The sequence below is a fragment of the Larus michahellis genome, chromosome 16 (assembly GCF_964199755.1).
Source record: "Larus michahellis chromosome 16, bLarMic1.1, whole genome shotgun sequence".
NCBI classification, from domain to species: Eukaryota; Metazoa; Chordata; class Aves; order Charadriiformes; family Laridae; genus Larus; species Larus michahellis.
Window position 1 is genome coordinate 6,661,285 of NC_133911.1, and position 22,590 is coordinate 6,683,874.

General features: G+C 37.4%; 1 protein-coding gene across 5 annotated transcripts in view; it reads left to right on the forward strand.

Moving 5' to 3' along the window:
* Window positions 1–22,590, forward strand: part of VPS13D (vacuolar protein sorting 13 homolog D) — a 101,874-nt gene that overhangs the window by 14,226 nt on the left and 65,058 nt on the right. For 3 of the 5 annotated variants that reach the window (XM_074609619.1, XM_074609622.1, XM_074609621.1), the window contains exons 17-37: window positions 703–833; window positions 1,658–1,790; window positions 2,190–4,409; window positions 4,786–4,937; window positions 5,185–6,219; window positions 7,098–7,188; window positions 7,741–7,867; window positions 8,740–8,920; window positions 9,867–10,049; window positions 12,670–12,892; window positions 13,380–13,590; window positions 13,694–13,865; window positions 15,092–15,204; window positions 15,761–15,970; window positions 17,927–18,192; window positions 18,372–18,505; window positions 18,957–19,112; window positions 19,701–19,926; window positions 20,789–20,863; window positions 21,641–21,847; window positions 22,324–22,413. In XM_074609619.1, coding sequence (XP_074465720.1) covers window positions 703–833; window positions 1,658–1,790; window positions 2,190–4,409; window positions 4,786–4,937; window positions 5,185–6,219; window positions 7,098–7,188; window positions 7,741–7,867; window positions 8,740–8,920; window positions 9,867–10,049; window positions 12,670–12,892; window positions 13,380–13,590; window positions 13,694–13,865; window positions 15,092–15,204; window positions 15,761–15,970; window positions 17,927–18,192; window positions 18,372–18,505; window positions 18,957–19,112; window positions 19,701–19,926; window positions 20,789–20,863; window positions 21,641–21,847; window positions 22,324–22,413 — 6,336 coding nt within the window. The remainder of the gene's footprint in view (window positions 1–702; window positions 834–1,657; window positions 1,791–2,189; window positions 4,410–4,785; window positions 4,938–5,184; window positions 6,220–7,097; window positions 7,189–7,740; window positions 7,868–8,739; window positions 8,921–9,866; window positions 10,050–12,669; window positions 12,893–13,379; window positions 13,591–13,693; window positions 13,866–15,091; window positions 15,205–15,760; window positions 15,971–17,926; window positions 18,193–18,371; window positions 18,506–18,956; window positions 19,113–19,700; window positions 19,927–20,788; window positions 20,864–21,640; window positions 21,848–22,323; window positions 22,414–22,590) is intronic. The other 2 variants (XM_074609620.1, XM_074609623.1) reach the window with 1 other exon arrangement.

Here is a 22,590-nt window from a genome sequence, read left to right on the forward strand (position 1 = left end):
AAAATGTCTTCCTTATATCTAGTCTAAATCTGTCCTCTTTTGATTTAAAAGCATTACCCTTTGTCTATTGCAACAGGCCCTGCTATAAAAGGTTTATCCCCATCTTTCCTGGAGCCCCTTTAGGGAGCAGAAGGGGCTTTAGGGAGTGGAAGGGGCTCTAAGGTCTCCCCGGAGTCTTCTCTTCTCCAGGCTGAACCGCCCGAACTCCCTCAGCCTGTCCTCACAGCAGGGGGGCTCCAGCCCTTGGACCCTCTCTGTGGCCTCCTCTGGCCCCACTCCAACATGTTGGAGTCCCTGCTGATGGCAGGGGGGTTGGACTAGATGACCTTTAAAGGTCCTTTCCAACCCAAACTATTCTATGATTCTATAGATGACTTTTTTTTTTTTTTTCATTCTTTGTTTATAATTAGATTTGCTTGGGCAGACTCATGAAACTTCTGCTTTAAAATCGCAAGTTGCTGTAATACCACATGGGGGACTTTCATGCTGCCTTAATTAAAAGGCATAAATAAGGAGGCCTGTTTCTGTTACGTCTCCTTGAAATTGATAGAGAACAACAGGTTTTTTGAGAGGACAGTTAAAAGCAGAATATTTTACTGCTAAAATTTAGAGTAGATCTTTTCTTCTCTCTTTTTTTTTTTTTCCTGATTTAGTAACATATGAACAAAATTATACCTAATCTGTTTTGTATCTGTCGTGCAGGTTTTGGGTATCAATCTGAGTTAGAGGCAAGAGTGGCTGAGGCTGCCAGAAGACAGTACAACAAGCTGAAAATGCAGACAAAAGCTGAAATCAGGCAAACTATTGATCGTTTACTAGTAGGAGACTTCATTGTAAGTTTTTGCCCCCAAAATGCTTATGTAGGCTTTTTTGCCATATGTTTTAGGACTTGAAGCTCTAAAAAGGGAGGGGTTTTTGTTCATTTGAATGGTGTTCTTTTTAAGAAAGTGGAGAGTTTTACATGTGTTACTGTAGTATTCCTTTTGCTGTCAAACGATCTGTTTTTGTGGTGCAGACCTGCTGAGAATAATGTCAGAATAGTATTTTTCTATTCTTGACCCCATTACTGAGATGACTTCGTGCCAGTTTATTGGCTCCAGTGTGCATTGGAGCTCTGTTGTGTCAAACTTCCTAAATTTGTGTGTAACATATTTAAAGATTATATTTAAATTAAAAAATTATTCCACCTTTATTTGTTTTTTCTTATTCTTCAATTTTCAAGTAACATTAGTATATGTATCAGCATCATTAATCCCTAATGTGGAGTTAGCTATATTGATGCAAGATAGTTGTTTTATATCATTTTCAGTAAAATGAAAAAATATTTGTTCTAAAAAAGTAATAGTTTGATGTTTGATGAAACAGTCTAGTGCGTGCTGTATTTATGGATAGCCTTGACAAGGATTTATCTGATCCAGTGCCATGTAAAAGGTAGATGCCTTCTCTCGGCTTGGAGATGGGGAGGCCCTCTGGAGAGGGCTATCGTAGCACGGGGCGTTTCACCTGCTGAAAATGTCTCTTCGTAATGGGAGTCTGTGGTTTAACAAGCTGCCAAACTTTAGTATGCCTGAAGATGAGCGCTTCAGATGAAAAAGCGGCTAACTAGATTGATTTGTTTGACATGGCTTTTTATTATATCTTTTTTCTTATCGTATAGGAAAACAGCAAAAGCTGGACAGTGTGCCTTGATATTTCTGCCCCTCAGGTGATCTTTCCTGATGATTTCAAATTTGTGGATCCAGTGTTAGTTGTTGTAGATTTGGGAAGAATATTACTTACCAATTCTCAAGGTACGATCTAGAATTATTGCAGCTTTCCTTTTCTTTCCACCTTCTCCAGAAACCCTTTTGTCTGTGTAGAAAGTAGAGATGTGTTAAGAGTATTTCCCCTGTATATGCATAGAGTTTCACATAACAATTCCGCTATTATCAATAATTTTTTAATTAAGATTGATGTACAGTTTTAAAAATAACAGGGGAGGAGGGATGCAGTTTATTTGATTTTGTTGGGGGTTTTGGGTTCTTTTAGGATTAACGTTTAAATTAAAGACTCCCCTGTGATATCTTGTGTCAGGCGCTTTGCCATAGATATGATTTTGGATATGATCAGGTAATGATGGGAAATGTCCAAGGAGCGGGAAGAATACTGTTGTTTATTTGGTTTGTTTACTATTGATTTTTAATCCACAGAGGAATCTAAAAGGAGTGCAGATACTTGTTCTTCAGAAGTCAATGAATTGAGTGATGAGGAATATAAAACGCCACTTGCAACTCCTCCCAATACTCCACCACCGGAATCTAACACTAATAGTGGCATCAAAATGTCTGAATTTACTGGAGTAGAAATAAGTGAAGAGCAGCTACAAGCACACTTAATGAGTAAAAAAATGTATGAGAGATACACGCTTTCATTTATGGACCTTCAGATCATGGTGGGCCGAGTGAAAGACAACTGGAAACATGTCCAAGATAGTGATGTGGGTCCAACTCACGTGGTAGAAAAATTCAACGTTCACCTGCAGTTGGAGCGCAGATTGATATACACGTCTGACCCAAAATACCCAGGAGCTGTCTTGTCTGGCACTCTGCCAGACTTGAAAATTCATATCAACGAAGACAAAATATTGGCTCTGAAGAACTGTTGTACGCAGCTAAGTACATCTGAAACTAAGTCTTCTGATGCCCTACATTTAGGGAAAGACAAGATTTTTGCAGAGGTAGACCAGCTTGGCAGTTTGCATGATTCTGTAATGAATCTAACACAGAGTGTTGTAATGCTGGAGCAACATACCAGGGAAGTTCTTGTTGAATCTCAGCTGCTTTTGGCTGAATTCAAAGTAAACTGTATGCAGTTGGGTGTTGAAAGTAATGGACGATATATCTCTGTACTCAAGGTTTTTGGCACCAATGCCCATTTTGTGAAAAGGCCGTATGATGCGGAAGTGTCCCTGACTGTTCATGGCCTGTTACTGGTTGATACTATGCAAACATACGGAACAGATTTTGATCTTTTGATGGCTTCTCATAAGAATCTGAGTTTTGATGTGCCAACAGGAAGTCTTCGAGACAGTAGGGCTCAGTCTCCAGTTTACGGACCAAATGATGCACGTCCCATTGATGTAGCTAGTTTGTCAGAGAGATGCAGTACAGCCTCAAATATTTCATCTGCTAACAATGGAAAAGATCAGGAGTCCCTGATAAAATTAGAGTATCAGTTTGTGAGTGCCGAATGCCCATCAATGAATTTGGATAGCAGTCTGCAGGTGATCTCTGTACAGGTGAACAACCTGGATATCATCCTTAATCCAGAGACTATTGTTGAATTGATTGGGTTTCTGCAGAAATCTTTCCCGAAGGAGAAAGAAGATTCTAGTCCTCAGCCTTTAATAGCTGATTTGGAAAGAGACTGGAGGGAACAGGAAACCTTCCAGTCTACTTATGTACAGAATACCGAGGTAGCAGTTGATATCCACTGGTTAAATATACTCCTCCTCAGGACAGTTGGCATGACCAATGGAGAAAAATATGGCAGAAAAATTGCAACAGCCAGTATTGGTGGCACCAAAGTCAATGTCTCCATGTGTAGTAAATTTGATGTAAATGGCTCTCTTGGATGCCTTCACCTTATGGACCTAACACAAGATAGCGTTAAGAACCAGTATGTTGTCAGCATAGGGAATACAGGAAGGTATGAAGACCTCATTGGTGATGTAGATTACTTTGAGTCTTTATTCTTTAGGCTTGATGATGGAAATAGCCTTCCAGATGCTTTAAGTTTCACTTTTACAGAGAGGTCAAAAGAGGAATGTTCTCTCAACCTCAAAATGGCCTCCTTACACTACAACCACTCAGCTAAATTTTTGAAAGAACTGACTTTGTCAATGGATGAATTGGAAGAGAATTTCCGCAGCATGTTGAAAAGTGCAGCTTCAAAAGTTACTACAGTCTTGGCCACTAAAACTGCTGAATACAGTGAAATGGTTTCTTTGTTTGATACAGCACCACGATCAAGAGATGTTGCCAACTTAGAAGATAATGAAGGCTATGCATTAGGGTCACAGTCTCTCAAAACTGATACTATTAAGCTTATATTAAATGTAAACATTGAATCACCAATTGTCTCAATACCTCGAAAGCCTGGTAGCTCTGAACTGCTTGTAGGTCATCTAGGACAAATATCTATTCAGAATTTTGTACCAGGAGAAGATGAATCTACAAGCGATAGACTGCAAGTTGAAATTAAAGATATTAAAATGTATTCTTTAAATAGCAGTCAATTTACGAGCAAGAAGGAGCCTGCAAGTGAAATATCTCGTGGGCTGCATTCTTCGGGTCCTGCCAGTATTAATAGCCAGGAAGAACCCCTGTTTACTCGTCATGACTTCTTTGAATCGTTACATAAAGGCCATGGTATGTTAATCGGAGGGTTCTTAATTATTTTAATATGAGTAGTAGATGGTACTAAAAATGTGTATTAACCATAGGTCTGATTGTATATACTGTCTCGCCTGTCCTTCTGAAGTACACTGCTCAGTTTTAATTGCAATGGACAAGTTATATTATTTACATTCATTTTAGTCCCCTAAGCAAAACCTCAATAGTGCCTTTCATGCAGAAATTTTAACAAAACATAGCCATATCTACTTATTTTAGCGTTGCTAAGAGATTCTGAGCAAGTTAAATAGCTACTATGTTATCTCTGCTGTACAGTCTTTATATATCAGTTATATTTTATATATCGGTTCACTTGTAATAATGTTGTTTTAATTTCATTTTCCCTTAACAGCTTTCCACATTCTGAACAACACAACCATCCAGTTTAAACTGGAAAAGATACCATTGGAGAGAGATTTGGATTTAACTTTTCCTCCGAGTAATGAAGACTTTGGAATATCAAGCATTATGAAGATTGAAGGGAAATTTGTGAACCCTCTTCAGGTATAGCAGTGTGGATTTTCCACTATCAATATAAAAGTACTTCCCTGCAGAGAAGATAAGTACAGAAGAATTGCTTTGCATCAGCTTGGCATAGGACCTCGTTCGGGACTATTTTTTTACATGTGGACAAACTTAAAATTTGTCTGGTTTGAAATTATTTCCACTTGTGAGTTTTAAAATACACGTACTGATTTTATTAAGATAGGGAGCTCTAACGTGGTGATTGTTTCTTTTTTCTACATTGTAGGTGGTGTTAGCAAAACATGTGTATGAACAAGTCCTTCAGACTCTGGATAATTTAATTTACAGTGAAGACTTGAACAAGTTTCCAAGCACTTCTGTATCTTCAACTGGTCAGAGTTCTCCTTCAGCATCACTTCATAGTACAGGCACAGAATTCTCAAGTGAACGGAAGGAAAATGGCTTATTCAGCCATTCTAGTTTTAATTCTGTTCCAAACAAGTCGTTAGCTGTCAGGGAAACAAAATCTTTTACTCAGATTCAAGCAAACTTTCATATCTCAGAGCTCCAGGTTCAGTTAAGTGGTGATCTTACCCTTGGTGCACAAGGCCTTGTCAGCCTTAAGTTTCAGGATTTTGATGTTGAGTTTGCTAAAGATCATCCTCAGACTTTGTCTATTCAGATTGCCTTGCGGTCTCTGCTAATGGAAGATCTTCTGGAAAAAAACCCAGACTCTATGTATAAGAATCTCATGGTGTCCCGTGGAGCACCCAAGCCATCCAGTTTAGCACATAAGGAATATCTTTCACAGTCTTGTCCCTCCGTATCCAATGTAGAATATCCAGATATGCCACGTTCCCTGCCTTCCCATATGGAAGAAGCACCTAATGTCTTTCAGCTATACCAAAGACCAGTTTGTGCCTCTCGTAAGAAGCAAAAAGAAGATGCTGATTCTGAGTATCCTCTGACTCCACCTCCTTCTCCAACAGCAGACAGATCCAAGTTGCCCTGTGGAAAAAGTAACTTTGATGATTCATTAGTTCATATCAATATATTTCTAGTGGATAGGAAACATCCTGAATTTTCTTCTCACTATAACAAAATTAACCGTAGTGTAGATGTTGATTTTAATTGTCTAGATGTCTTAATAACTTTGCAAACTTGGGTAGTGATACTGGATTTCTTTGGCATTGGATCCACTGCTGATAACCATGCTATGAAGCTGCAACCTGAAGATACTCAGCAGACAATCAAATCAGAAATAAGTACCTTGTCAGCTTCTCCAGCCCAAGAGCCTGTAAACACTAAGCTGGATCTGAAGGTATACTTGAGATGCAAAATAGTAATTGGATTGTCTGTCATAAAACGTCTGGTTTATAGAAGCTTAAGGTGACATTTAAATCAAATGTTCTATATTCTAGTGAGGTGTGTGCATAAATTGAGAAACTGTAGATTTAAAGAGTGTGTAGATGTAGTTCAAAAGTGCAGAGCTGCCTTGCTTTGTGACCCTCCTTAGACACGGGTGTGCCACTTGAAGGGAGGCTGAACTAGAATGCTCCATGTTCATCCAGTGGAGCTCTCACGGGTAGAATTTGACACCCAGCCCCCGCCCCATGCCCCATCCAGTCTGTTCTGTGCCCAAAAGTGTAAGTCTGGTGGGCAGTGACTGTTGCTTCCCTGGGGTGATGCAGGGGACAGACTAAATGTCTGTTAATCTCTTAAAATGATAAGATTGCTTCAATATTAAAGACCTGGCATACTGAAATGGGCACTTTGCTGTTCTAGGTACTATGGAGTTTATTTTTTTTTAAAAAGTATATAGTTTTATAAATATATATACACATCCATGTCTATACATATATATGTATAAACATGTATTTTTAAAAAAATAGTTATGTGTATATATATAGTCTTTGTCCAGAGGTCCTGCAGCCTAAAAATGACAAGTCTTGAAAGGAAAAGGATGAAGACAGCAGTGCCAGGATTTGTTATCACATGATAATTCTAAATTGCTTGGGAGACCCATTAGTGTGCAAACAAGGAAGTAAAAAGGTTGCTTTCGTCCAGTGTCTCCCAAGCAGATAAGTCTTGTTTGCCGTTTATGTGTTACAGTGCAACTGTCTTGAAAAAAACTAACAAGAAGTTCCAGCTACGAAGTAGTGTTGTTTAATACCAACCTGTTCCTTTTTGTTTGACCAGGTCCATTCTTTATCGTTAGTACTGAATAAGACGACCAGTGAGCTTGCGAAAGCCAGTGTGTCAAAACTTGCAGCTCACATGGAAGTGATTGGTGAGTAGGCGGCAGGGCTAAGGATGGGTGCAGTTTAAAACAAAAGGAGGCGTGCACTGGAGTTGTGATTTGAAATGCTTTTGTTTTGGTGCTCCTTGGGTGGTTTGTGTGTTTGTTTCCTGAGGAAGGTGCACGTTCTGTTCCCACTGCTTCTTCCTCTGCTCTTTCAGGCTTGATTTTAAATCCTCGCATCCCTCCCAGTTGTCAAACCCTTTATCGTTTTTCTTGAGATTGGCTAGGATTTTAATACTTCACTTTCATGGAGCATAACAATAGTGTATATTACAGTTTTAGAGATAAAAAGTTCTATCTAAGTTTTCACAAATCAAAGTGCTGTGATCACATTATGTACGTAAAGCATACAGTTATGTTTAGGTTAATAAAATCTTCGTAGCAGAAAGAGGAGATTTTCTTTGAATGTGGGGTTTGATGTTTGATTGAATGTTACTTATTTAGTTACTTGTAACAGGTTTATCCCACTAACAGAAACTTTTGGGGTTTAGCAACTTATCTGTGTTTGAGGATCCCAATTGTCTGTCTTTTGTTTTGCAGAGGGAGATTTAGCCCTGCAAGGAAGTATTGGAAGTATGTCCTTAAGCGATCTTACAGCTCATGGAGAATTTTACAGAGAACGTTTCACTACAAGTGGTGAAGAGGCACTTATTTTCCAAGTCTATAAGTATGAATTTAAACTTCTTGTTACTTGATATTAACACCATTAGCACCCCACCCCCAAACAAACCAAACCAAACAACTGCCAGGTCGGCGTGATTCTGCTTTGGACGCTTGTGACTTAAACGAGACTTCGAACCTTTTCAATCATAAATTTAGGATTTTTGCTTTTCTTCGTGCTGCAATGTACATGGCTTATCAGGAAAAATAGTTTTTTATTTCCCTCTAAAGCTGTTATTGAAAGTATTTAGGTGATGATTTGTTCCTAGATAAAATAGTATTTGTTTTTTAAAAGTAGGAAGAGGTTTTCAACTGATTAAATAGATCTTCCGTTGCTCCTTAATTTTGGAATTAAGGGTTTGCTTTTGTCATAGTGTACTCGAAGTTATTCAGCTTTGTGCAAAGCGGTACGTCTTATCCTGTGATGTTTCATGGTTTTCCACCCCTTCCTCCACCCACTAGGATTAATCAGATTAGAAATCACCCAAGCAATGCTATGGAACTAATTTCAAATGTAACAGCACACTCATTCTGGGTTGAATCTACATATTATCCTGCAGTAGAGTCCTTATAAGCTACCGTTCAGATGTATAACATCACCAAAGATGTATCTGTTAGATGTAGAGCTTAGAGGTACATCCTGAATGTAGAATTTTCCTGTTTGCTTAATTAAAACTCAGTAGCACTTAAATATGTGTAATTTAGGAATAATTAATAGAAAACCATTTTTTCACATCTATAATTGAAATAATTTTAATTTCTGTACTGTGAACATCAGTTAAATCCTCTATATTGTTATTTTGAACGCAAAAAAATGAATAGCCCTATTTGTCAAACGTAGCTAAGATAGCTAAATTTTCTTTTCAACTTTTATCATAGATATGGGAGGGCAGATCCGTTGCTGCAGAGGGAGTGTGATATTCGTGTCACTCTACGAATGGCATCTGTTCAGTATGTGCATACTCAGCGTTTCCAGGCAGAGGTGGTGTCTTTCATCCAACATTTTACTCAACTTCAAGATGTCTTGGGGCGGCAGAGAGCAGCGATTGAAGGACAAACGGTATGTCTGGGTTTTTTCTGTTCTTTCCTAGCCTTCTTTTGGAAGTTGAAGTGAAGTATAAAATTTATGGTAGTGCATCAACTCAGTGAGTTGAAATGATGGGAGGTTTTAGAGTTCTGATGTTAGTGGAGATGGCTCATACTCATCTTGTAGTTAAAAGACCTTATTTAGGACCATCCTTCTGCTATTTGAGAGTGCAGAATACCAAATTTGCACATTACTTGACACTTTGGCACCCGGATCCTGCCATATGCAGGTGTTTTCCTGTCTTTGTGATGCTGGACAAACAGGGCTCAAGATTTTGTCTTGCCTCTTTCTCCACTGTTTGCCAGGTAGTTACAATACCCGAATAAGGACAAAACCAAGTGAGAAGGCCTTCTGTTCTACTCAGGTGTATGTCCTTGATTAAGTATGATGGCTGGTAGACAGAGAAAATCAGATGCTGAGCTTCAGTTATAGCCTATTTTGTACAAAACCTACTGCGGGAGGGTTTAATATAGTTAATAGTCTTGTTTAAAAAGTCGCTTCTCATAATGGGAAGAAAGACAGTTTATACTTGCATATATTAAAATACTTCATTGTGCATCAGTTAGGACGCTTGAATCTGATTTTGAAACGTGTTCTAAATTATGGGTTTTTTACCATGAGGAATTTTTCTTAAGTAATCTTTTCTTTAAGTCGTAGTGTCTGTTATGCCTCTTAGTTCAGTGGGGACTCCTGATTGCTGCGCCTGTTTCACAGGTGTGTGCTCTTTGCATCATTGTCCGTTTTAACTAGCCTTTATTCTCTGCCTAAAACAAGAGCTCTTCTCTTTTTTTTTGTATAAAATTTTATCATGTCTTAATTTTGTAGATCAAGGAATAGTGTTCCTGAATTCAGTACTAATCAGTGTGAAATAATCACCCCACCCCTGCATTTTTTTTTAATGAATTTTTGCTCTTCTCAGGTACGCGATAAAGCACAGCGAGCCTCCCGAGTTCTTCTTGATATTGAGGCTGGTGCTCCTGTTCTGCTCATACCTGAAAGCTCAAAGTCTAACAGCCTTATTGTAGCTAATCTTGGAAAACTGAAAGTCAAGAACAGATTTCTGTTTGCGGGTATGCCGGGTACTTTTTCGTTAAAGAACAAGGTAAGAAAATTACTTCTTAATTTAGCAGCTTGTGGTTTTTCTAGTTCTTGTGCATTTTATTTCTGTATCAAAATGGTAAATCATTCTTAGATTTTACTTTATATTTACACTTTGTATTACTGGTAGGGAAACAGTCCCTGGCAGTGTACTGGGCACTCCTGGGTCTGGTCCAATCTGCCGCTGATTGTGCCCAGCTGTGCCCTCCTGCGCCTGCACCTGGGCTTGCGTTCTGGACCTTCAGGGCAGAGCTGGGGGAGACAGTTCTGGGGAACTCGCTAGAACTGGCCTTGTTAGGAAGCAGGATCCAGGGGGATGTACACCTGGATGTGGGAGCATAATGAGCTTTCAGCTAACCCTGTTTGGTGGCTGCTTCAACTCTTCGCCAAACAAAATTTCAACAGCGTGAGTAGCAGAAAATAGAGATCTGTATTGGCTGAGAGTTGCTGGAACACACTGAATTGGTTTTAATTCCTTTTTTTTTTCTGCTCTTAATGAAACTGAGCAGTAGTTTAAACTGAGCGTGTAGTTGCTTTTATTAGGTGAAACCTAATGAAAGGTTTCCAGCGAATGCTTGAGCCTGAGGCTAGGTACAGGGCAGGGAGTAGTTGGTGTTGCTGTTGAGAGATGCGGCCACAAAATTTGAGGTAAGGAAGATCTATCTTGGGTGGCTTCTATATCTAACCTGTGGAACAAAATAGGTAGTTGTTCTGGGAACCTCCTAATCCCATTTTAAAGGGGGGCAGAAAGTAGGTGGACTGAATTGCTACAGCAGTTTTGTGGTGTGTCTTCTACCTCCATCTGCTTTGTATCTACCAATGTCTTTACTGTAAGGAAATATTGGTCTGTAATATTGAGTGGTCCTGTGTAATCTAGTGTGCTGATTTATTTAAAGGTTTGTAAGTGGCAGATTCCGAAATTAATGTTAGAAGTTAAAGGATGTGTGCATAGTAATTGTATTTCAACTTAAAAATACTGTGTTATGCAGCACTGAAGGAATTTGGGGGTTTGAAATGGGATTGGGTGGGGGTTTCGGTTTTTTGTTTGTTTTTTTTTTTTTATTTTTTATCTGTCCTATGTTTATTTTTGAGGATCTGATTTTACAAGGCAATGCATACAAGGATCCAGTTTTATTTGAGGTATTTCATGTCTTTATAGTAATATTCAGGTGCTCCTCATTCATTTAAAAAAAAGGAAATTTTCTTGTGGAATTTAGCACTTTAGAAGTTCCTTTATACATTAAAAATTACGTTTCTGTTCTAAAGACTTTGCTGAATTCTGTAAGAACTGGATTTAAATTTGTTGTGGTGTGCTCTTTATGCATGTCTGATGAGCTGTTAATTTGGATTTCTTGCATAAATTCATAGATTTATAGATGATGTGATGATTTTTCTTTGCATGTACTTTTCAGTCTTTACAGTATAAATTTAAATGCTAATGTCTTCAAATTTTTGATCTTAAAATCCTTGATCATGGCTGCAATTAATTTTTCCAATGAATAGTATTTAAAAACCAGATAAGGCAACTAAGATTAATAATTAAAAGCAGAAAGGAAAATTTATGAGTAAGGATTGTACGGTGACATCAGGAGCCGGATACAGAAAGGTGGGAAATGATAGTAACAAAGCTGCAGTCGTGGGTCAAGTGAGCGATCCCAGAGGAAGGGGACGTGGGTCGCTAGAGCCAGACGAGCGTTACCTGCTAGGGCATGTGGAGCTCAGTAAAACTGAAACATGAGGTTAATAAATTTAAATCAGAATGGACTAAATGAACCCTGAAATTGGCTTCAGAGTATAAAGGTGCCTTGTAAACCTGTTCCACTAGATACATTTTTGGGAGAATTAGTTCCTAATGTTGATGTGACTGTTTTACTAGCGAGCTATACCTTTTGCAGGTTTTTGATGGTAGACAGCATCATGAAGGTGGAAAAGCTTGTAAGATTTCCACTGGATGCGTGGTGATGAGGAAATGTCTAAATGTTATACACCAATATAAACGAGCTTTTCTTTTTTCACCTGTAGGGATTTTAACAATGAGGGTAGGGATTGATTCTATCTTGAGCTTAGCTACTGCAGAAAAATTTTAGGGCACGTTTTTGTATGATGACTGAAGTATTTAAAGTGCATAAAATGATAACTTCATGTATATACGTGTTTGTTCACATATTCTGATAAAATATTAAATTGCCGACATGATCTTGCAGAAATCATGGCGTATGTTTTCATCATCTGAAGGCATTCTGAAAAGCAGCTTTAAATATTTAACAAGAAATGCTTGATATCTTGACAGTCTTGCCCCCTCTTTTGTGTTAATTTCATTTACATGGGGGTTTTTTTCTTTGTTTTGTGCAAACCCCACTGGTTTTGAATTAATTTCTCATTGAAAAGATTTCACAGCTTTTTTGAAAACAGTGAAATAAACATTTTATAAAAGGAAATGTTTTAATCTGCTGTTAAGGTTATAGGAAAAAAGTTTGGTCATCTTTCTACAGTAAAAGATAGTGGCATTCAGATAAAATATTTAGGTTTTTGACAGGAATTTTTTGCAACTTTAACTGTGGTGAATCAGTTACTTAGAATTTAAATTACAAATCTATTGTTAATTACACAATTACTTTCATTAGCAGGATTCAGTTCAATTTTCATCTCCTGTGGGAACCCCAAAACATAACATGAAGAAAACAACAAGTGCTGAAGAATCAAAAGTAGCGATGGAAGGGTTGTTCATGAAGAAATCATCAGGAACAAACATTTCTCGACTGAAGAGCGAGCCTGTGCTGAATGCGTTGAGTAAGCCACAAGGGCAACAGTCAAAGCTCCCTGTCGTACCAAACCCTGACAGCCCAGGTATGTGACAAACAACAAACCCCACAGAGCTGCTCTTTTTCCTTCTAAAATAATGGAGTGCAGTTTTTCTAGTATTTTGTGTGATACTGAAAAAGTAAGGCGCTGGGTCTAATGATTGTAGGTTTAAAAAGAAAGGACTTCTTAGTTTCAAGGTTGATTTTTGCAGCTTAAAAGATTGGGGAATTGTAGTTCAGGTTCTGGGCGAACAGTCCTGCAATTTGGGCGTGTTTTGAGATACATATTCAAACATAAAAGGAACCTATTTGGACTCTTAATTAAGAGTTTATGTTTACCTGTGAATGAGCTTGGTATCTGGTAGTTACAGATATTGATGAGTGTCAATAAAAAAATTTACAAACAAACAAGCAAACAAAACCACAATAACTTCCATGACAAAATAAATTTCTTTTTAAAGTAAGTTGCATTAGTTCTGTACGGATTCTTTTTTTTTTTCTTTCTTAATATATTATTTCCTGTGCATTTGCAGAGGATCACATCTGCCTCTTAGACTGCATTGTGGTTGATCTGCAGGACATGGACATATTTGCTGCGGAAAGGTACCAGAGAGAGTATTCAAAGGCTATGGAAGATACAAGTGCGGATTTGAGCTTTCCGTCCTACTTTGTGAGGCAGACAGGAGGAAGCCTATTAACAGAACCTTTCAGACTGAAGTTACAAGTAGAGAGAAACTTAGACAAGTGAGTTTAAACCAGTGGCTTAGATGCCCTTTATTATATCTTAAAAATATTGCCTGCTGTGTTGCAGCACCTTGCAATACTGAGGTTTTTTCCTTTGTTGCAGAGAGCTGAGTCATGCAGTTGCAGACATATCGATACATGGCAACCTGTCATCGGTCCATTGCTCTCTGGACTTGAATAAGTACAAACTGATCCGTGGACTGCTGGAGAACAACCTTGGGGAGCCGATAGAAGAGTTCATGCGGCCTTACGATTTGCAGGATCCAAGAATCCATGTAAGAGGAGCTGTATGTCTTGAAATGTCTGGGGGTTTTGCTGATTAGGCTAAATATCTGTTATTTTCTTGTAGTTTACTAGGTGAACTGGTAGATTTAAAAAACAAAAAAGAAAATTTAGGTAGACAAACAACAAGGGGACTGTTTTGTCTGGAGGCACACGTGTGAATTCAGGTTTGTCTCAGCAATACCATTGCCCTTCCAGGTGTATCTTACTTCTATGGTTGCTTCCTGTTTCTATGTTTGTTAGTTCAGTTTACTTCTGCTTAGATATATCGGTGGGAAAAAAAGTTAACAAAGCTATGAAAACTGTACCTTTTTTTCTGAGGCATTTAAGCCGATCTGCTATTGCAGTATATTATTGGTACATTAGAAAGATGAATATTTTTCCATTTGCATGGAGCTTTTTGGAGGGACTTGAAGGTTATCTTGTAGTCATGTGCAGGGTGATGATTCCTTTCCCTTGGTGTCTAGGACATTCCTGAAGACTTATGAGATTGTGGAATGTGTTTTTAACTTTGGGTTAAAAGCCCTCTTTTTCTCCTATAAATCTGAAAGAAGAATTTCAGTATTAAAAGCTTTACAGCAGAACTGAGCCTTTTTTTTTTGAGCAGGTTCTCAAGCATCGCCTATTTGGCTGTTGTCAAATACTGTCCTTTCAGGAAAAGTGTGGGCAGCATCTGGAAATAATATTTATCCTTATTACTGGGAAGGGAAGCTGTTGAACAATCTTTGCTTAAGAAGTAAATATGTGACCACAGCAGGGGGGAAAATGGCTAGAAGCATCTAGGATTCTCTTTAAGAGAGGAGAGAATGGGTGAAGTTCTCCTAATAGAAGTATGCTCTTCATGTCAGGCTTTTCACCTAAAATAAAATAAAAAAATAAAAGCTTTAAGTTTTAGAAACTACAAATCTGAATGTATCTGAAACAGTTTGAAAGAATTGTCGGCTGTTTGGTTTTTTTTGGAGGGGGAATGATGACAGCATCATTTTATTTAAGAACAAAGAAACTATAGAACAGTAGTGTGAAAAAGGATTAATAAACATTTTTCAAGTTGAAGGCTACACTGTTGTGAAATGTAACTTTTTGCCAGCAATGGTTAATGAAACTCTTTGAAGAAGAAAGCCACTGCAGTTGTTTGCATTTGTCTGAAATAACCAAATTTAATTTGGGAATGAGAGTTAAACATGCTCTTAAAAAGAATGTTGGTGTTTTCCACTTTCAGACAGTTTTGAGTGGAGAAGTGTATACTTCCATGTCATTCCTCATTGACATGGTTAATGTGAGTCTGGAACTGATGGATCCAAAAGGAAAAGATGGCTGCAGCTCTTTAGCCAGGTAGGAATTTTGTTACTGAGTACCTTATGCTGAATACTGTGCTCATATGAGAGATTATAGGACAGCAATTAACATACTACATGAGGTTATGGTTTAATAATGCGATGAAATAGAATTTCTTAGAAATAGAGTCCAAATTGAGAGTTTTAGCTGATCTGAAAGATGCAAGGGAATGACACTGTTCAGAAGATGACATCTGCGTCTTTCAAGTTGTCCTTGAAATTGCAGTTCAGTTGACAATCAGTGGACTTGCCCAAGACATGGTATTCTAATTAAGAAAATGTTGAGGGGTAATCTTAAAAAAACAGATTTCTGCTGTGCTGTTTTGTGTGGTTTTTTTAAGCCAGAAGGTTCTATATCAGTGGAAAATATTATTACATACAGTATAGATATACTTCCTATCTTGGTGACATGAGATATGTTTACAGTTGTTTTAGAAAATATGTAAAAGAAAGATATAAGCTGTATACCATGCATACTTTTAAAAAAAGTGACTTCTAGAAATAAATGAGCTACAAGACTCTTAAATGTATTGGTTTCCTTTTTATTCGCCTAGGTTTGATTTTAAGAAATCCAAGTTGCTTTTTGAAAGCTCTTCAAATGGAACGAAGTCTGTAAATTTGGTCTCTCATTCCATGATGGCATTTGACACGCGTTACGCTGGACAGAAGTCTGCTGCAGGCACCCCAAATGTGTTTAACTGCATTTTTCAGTCATCAAAGAATACTAGTAGTCCAGGAGCAATCCAGATTGAGTTGCACTTCAGGTTGGTCATTTTGAGATTTATCTGTTTGCTTGTTTTTGATAAGGTCATACTCGATCAGGATTGTCTTGTGTTTAGTACAGCTGTTATTAATGTAGATAAACTTGCTGGCATTGTATTTAAAAGTGAAGACATTTTTGGGGTTGTCAGTGGTACCCGATAGATTGAAATCTGCAGTTATTAATTAACCGAAGGTTGATGGATTTTTATTTTTGTTTTCCCTTGTTGCAATAAAAAAAATAGGTTTGAATGTGTAATGTATCAGATGAAGTTCTGGTCTATTAAAATCAGTAGTGCTTAAAGCTTGATAAGTTTGGCCTTGTAGTTTGCCTAAAACCATATTGTGGAATTTTTAATAGAAGTTGTGCAAAAGCTGTTTTCCAGTAGGTGTCAGACTTGCCTTTCTGAGAGAATCAGATAAATACAGAAATGGCACCTCTTTCAAAAAACAATCTCTACATTCTTTTCTGTATTCTATCCTACCCTGTTTGTTTTTCCTTATCCAAGTTTCTTGGAGTGCTTAAAGGCATCACAGTGGATATCTGTTTTGTTCTAATTTAATATTGAAAATGGGAATATAAAGTATAATGTTGGTATTTACCCAAGGTTAAGCGTCGCTTTATGGGTCCATGCTGGGAGTGAAGTGAGATGACTAGGGACGTTGCTTTCACTTTTGATCAGGCTCACTGACCAAACCCAGCTTTCTAACGCTTTTATAAGTATGATACCTTCTGAAGCGGTTGCAGGAGTAACGTAGAAAAAAATCTGTGGACTATTATAGTCCAATAGGAAATCTTGAAGGCATTTGTTCATAAAAAACAAGCAAACAAACTTTAGGCAATTGAGGGAAACTTCAATAATGCGTGATGGTTTTAAGTACTTAATAAGTTTGTGACACCAAGATTTTGATTTGAATAAAACTGAAAAAATATTTTCATGTAACTGCTGATCCAGTGTCTGCCTAGACTGGAGGTTGGTTTGCACAGTGCAGCCTAGTCTGGTTTATGAGTGATAGTTTCAGGAATTTTCTTCCCAACTGTTGCGCTTTTAAATGTTAGCCACATAAGCATGTGTTACGTTTTTAGTGGTGAGAGCATCCTTGGCACTAGATGTAAGCTTTTGCGGAGCTCAGTGATAGTGTTATACTGGCTCATGCCTTTTGGAAATATCCTGGAGAGCCGGGGAGGGTTAAAGGCTTTTACTATTGGAAGCAGTGCGGGCAGGCTGCTTCTCACAAAGGAATTACAGCTCTTTAGAGGTTTTATGGTTCAGAATGTGTTGGATATAAAATTGTTTCATGGTATTTAAGCACTTAGATTATTTTCCAGTTAGCATGACCAAATAAAATTGGTATTCCAGATCACGGAGCCAAACGCTTTTATCCCTCCTAGCCAGATATTCAAAATGTGATGCTAAAAGTTCAGTAAGGCTAGCATTTTTTCGGAATGACAAAGAAGCTTCCTGTGCTGCAAAATGCTGTCAGGGTGTGAGAGGAAACACATTGTATGTCTAATCTTCTAGCGGGATATGGAGCCAGGTCTAAATTTCACACGCAGTCTGTTAGACTTGATACCGAACAGATGTAAAAGAATAATAAAAAGAGCAGCTTTAAAATTTGAGACTTTGCAAAATAATATCAATAATTTAAATGTATTAAAGGAGCTTTTATAATTCAATTTCTTGTTACGTAGTTTTTCAGTTCATCTTTTGTATCATTACAGCTTAGAATTCATGCAGTTAAGATCTGTTGGGTTTCTGTGGGTACAACAACTCGATGAATTTCAATCTGTTTAAATATATATATGTATATGTATTTTAAAGGCCAGACACTCTGTAAACTAAGTGTATCCCTGTAAAGTTCTGTATGGTTCTTACTTGCTAGATACTGGTAGTTTTCTGCATCATTTTAAATGTACACAAGATGTAAAGTTTATATGTATGCTTCTCTCTTCTTAAAAGGTCTACTAAGGATTCCTCCAGTTTCACAGTTGTTCTGAACAATCTTCGTGTATTTCTAATATTTGACTGGTTGTTACTTGTTCATGACTTTTTATGTACTCCTGGAGATACCAAAAAGCGGGAAAATCACCTTTCTTGCCGGCAACGCACTTACAGCAGTGATGCAACTGTAGTTCCAAAAACAGTGAAAAGTGGAGTAGTTACAAAACGTTCATCGCTACATGTGTCTACAGAAAAACAACTGGAAGTTAAGGTTAATGTGACAGGTAAACGTATTCTTCTGTGGTGCTTTTTTAGAAGGTTTTCTGATTAAAAGCCGTGTTGTGCTAGTGGAAAAAAGGTCCTTTAAAGGACAGAAAATCAAGAAACCTGCTACAAATTCTTAAAATACCTTAATGCCGTTTCCAATTGCCGTGTTTGTTATTTGTCATTTTGTTTTGTTAAGGAACTGAATTTGTGGTTGTTGAAGACATGTCTTGTTTTGATACCAATGCCGTTATTTTGAAGGGGACTACTGTTCTCACGTACAAGCCCAAGCTGTTAGATCGTCCTTTCTCTGGTAGTTTGTTTGGCATTGAGGTAAGAAGAATACATTTGCTTTTGTGAAACATCTAAAATTAGAGGAGCTTGTGAAGATAGTTTACTATAAATATATATACAACAGGAGTATAGTAAAGTAAAGAAGAGGCTGTGCAGAGATGTGGTAAATCCTAAAGGGTTGTTGCAGACCAAAGGACAAAGCATTTTCCATATCTGTGATAGGCAGAGCAGTGGAATTAAGTTTAGCAGTAAAGGGAATATTTGGTTGCATATCAGAATCTCTTTTCCTGAACTTACAGCATAGCTGCGCCCTGGAATAAATTGTCTGGAAAGATTTTGGAATGTCTGCCGTCTTAAAGTTTACATAGGAATTGTCTGTAGAGAACAGTTTGGCTATAGTTCATGTTTTGTGATAGTCAGTCTTTGAGGTTCTTGCCAGGCTTGTTCTCTTGGTTCCTAATTTTTTCTAAAACCATTTTTCGATTTTTAGGTTTTTTCATGCCGGTTAGGAAATGAGCAAGAGACCGCACTGTCAATTATTGATCCAGTAGAAATTCAGATGGAACTTGTTGGGAATGCTTCCTACCCAAGAGGTTCAGGGCTGTTGGATGCTTTCAATAGTGAAGATTTTCCTCCTATTCTAGAGGTAATATTAAAGGCCTGAATAAACTGTTTGCAATAGAGGATACGACATCATGATCTAGCACAGGTTTTTTATTATGTCCAAGGATTCAATAGAATACTTTCAAATGCATAAAAAAAGAACAAGGTACATTTTTCCAGAAGTGGAAAAGGCAAAGAAACAAGCATGCAGAAAATGCTCTTAGTGGTAACGAGGGAGTGATTTCTGGGATATATTCTAGAGATTAATAATGGGGGGGAAAAAAGTGGGTTGATGAAGTGGGCATTTTAGTATGTTACTAATAACGGAAAGAAAAAGGTTAATTTTCTGTATCTCATTGTTAGTGTTTATTAAAGGGAAAGTCTGTTTAGAGACTTCTTTTTAGCATTATACCAAAGGAAAACTTTTTTTTTTTTTCTGATAGATGCTTTTAAAGTTTTTTTGGTTAGTAAAGTTTGGTAATTTTATTACTGGAGCTTTAAAACAATGTGGGCATCAGGGTTTAATATTAAATTTTGTCTTCCTTTGGGAAAAGCTTTGTTAGTATCCCAAGTATATAAGAAAAACATGTAGAAAAGGGTAAGTGAATCTTATTTTTTAATTTTCATTTAGATTCAATTGCAAGCACTGGATATCAGACTGTCATACAATGATGTTCAACTGTTCTTGGCAATTGCAAAGTCAATTCCTCAACAGACGAGTGCAGCTCTGCCTGACTCAGCTGCGTCGATTGCTGAAAATACTGCAAATCCTTCCGGTTTAGCACTGGTGAATGAGACTTCCTCCTCGACACATGAAAACAGAGATACATCCAAACGTGTGTTGGATCCTGTTCTTGGTATGTTTTTAACTTTTGGAGTAAAGCCATTTGTTACATCTAAATGAGGTTTCTGCAGTGTGAAGCTAGACTTAGTGCTTAAGACAGAAGATGTTGCTATATTCATCGTGTAAAACCCTTGGTTGATTTGAATTATTTGACAATAGCATTATACTGATGACACTATAAAAAAAAAAGTAGATTTGTTTTTTGTTTTTTTCTGCTTGTAGTATGACAGTGGGTGGTTTCATAGCAAGTTTTATTTAGCATCACGTGTCATTGTAAAGCGTCATGATGGAGTACTTCTTAGGTGGCAAACTTTTAAAGGGGGAGAGGGTCCACCTCTTCAAACTCATTAAAGTGATAGTGAAACGGAAACCATCATAATTACTAGTTATCTCTTTATGTCTAGCAATCTTTTGTTTTGGTGCCATTGCTTTTTTACGAACTAAAAATTGTGTGTGCTCAGAACCGCTGCCTGACAATAATGAGGAAATACACAGTAGTGAAAAAGGTTTTTTTCTCTCTCTGCTTCTGCACTTGAGAGCCATCGGGGGAGTTCAAAGTGAATAAGTGATTGTCTTCTGGATGAAGGGTTGGTTTACAAAAAAAGTTTTAGTCCAAACTGAAATTCATGGAGTACGTTGACTGCCTGTAGGAGAATAAAAATAACCCATGTATTCTAGAATGTAAACATTATGGGTTGGGGGTTTGGTTTTGGGGTTTTTTTTGGTAAAAGCAGTGCTGAATCATATGCTTTTTCTACAGTTGCAATCTTAAACAAACAAAACGCCATTTTTCATACAGATGTATCTTAATTTTAGAAATGAAAACAAGTAGATAACTGTCAAGGACTTATGATTGCTTAACTGTTCAATTACAGAGGTACAGCTGGCTCGCCTCCAGGAGTTGGGATTCAGTATGGAAGACTGTCGTAAAGCTCTTTTGATCTGCCAAGGTAACTTCAAATATTCTTAGTTGGTCTTGCAAATTGTTCATGTTGCCTACCTTGCAATTAAGTAAAAACTTCCAGACTGTAAGGTAGCTGATGCACAGGCAGTATTTCCTTCTCTTCTTTACTTTGGCTCTGTGTTGGTGTATAATCTTAGAGAATACTCATTTTTCTGTTCTGGTAGTGTGTAGAACCCACCCTCCAAAGATTGTTTTGCCTTTTGGGATGTCATATGTGGAGTGTTTGAATGTATTTTTGTTTGGGGCTTTGGGTTGTGTTTGTTTTTTTTCTTCTATGGTATACCTATTTCTTGCTGTTATCCATCGCATTCTCTTTAGAGCACGTTTTTATCTCGCCCTTTCTGAATCATGTATTTTACCTACTTCTACACCCAATATATGAAAAGAAGGTGAAAATTTAACACAAGTGATTCTTTTTCTTTAGCACTGTCATGTTTCCCACCTTATTATAGGCACTCACAATATTAATATAATATTACACAATATTAATATAATATTAATAATTATTATTATAATATATATTATATTGCCAGTTGTTTTGCAAATTTCAAAACACATTTCTTATTCTTAGAAAAGACCAATGTATTTATAGTCTTTTCATATTTATGGTATTCAATAGGTCACATTCAAGGTGCTGTTGGTGTCCTGCTATACTTCTTAAGAGAGTGGGAATTAGTTTGCTTCCGTATCCTTTGTAAATAAGTATATTTCATTGAGAAAGTAGATGATGATTGATTGGTTTTTTTTGGTTTTATCTATCAAGGTGACTTGAAAAAAGCAGCGAGTTGGTTATTTAAGAATGCTGAACCTTTGAAATCGGTTTCCCAGACCTCTTCTGGTCGAGACAGCCAAGGGCTTGTGCCTTTTCAGTTCATCTCTGGAGTGGAAATAAAAGCAGAAAGTATATGCATTTGCTTTATTGATGACTGCATGGACTGTGATGTTCCCCTGGCTGAGTTAACCTTTTCACGTGAGTGTCTTGTTTTGCTGAGTGAGTTGCATAAAATGACTGTCGGTTACTGCGTATGTTCAGCACCATGCTCTGCTTTCTTAGGAGTTGGGAAATTTCAGCTAATGGTGTTTTGGTGGTGGTGATTGTGTGGGGTTTGGGGCTTTTTTGGGTTCTTGTTGTTTGTTTGTTTTTATTTTTTGTTTATTTGTTTTAACTTTTAAGAAGATTATAGTCTTTGTAGGGTTAAGATTCTGGTTTCCCCTTTATACGTCACATAACAAATGGAATCGGTCCTGAGCAGAACCCCGGGGAGGCTCCATGTTGTAATGCATGGCTGTGTAACTGTTATTTGAAAAGTATTATGATATGCTTTTTGTACCATTTCAACGTAAAAGACAAGACAAAACCTTCCATTGCTTACCTAACAGTTCACAAAATCAGGAAACTTGGTTGTTTTTCATTAATATAATTTTCACTTCTTTTTTTTTTTCCAGGTTTGAATTTTCTCCAACACTTGAGAGCCAACCCTGAGGGCTACGCTCGTTTTACCCTCTCTGGAGATTATTACAATCGTGAGCTTTCAGGTGAAATAATGAGGGGTTTGTTGTTTATTTAAGTTGAGGAAAACAGCCTTGGCATACTACAGTAGCCTGAAACTAGCTGTCTCTCTATTCACTTCTCTTTTTTAGTATTTAATTGTTTTGATGCATTCAGTTTGTTACTTACTTCAGGAAGGAAGAGCATTTTGAGGGTAGGCGATT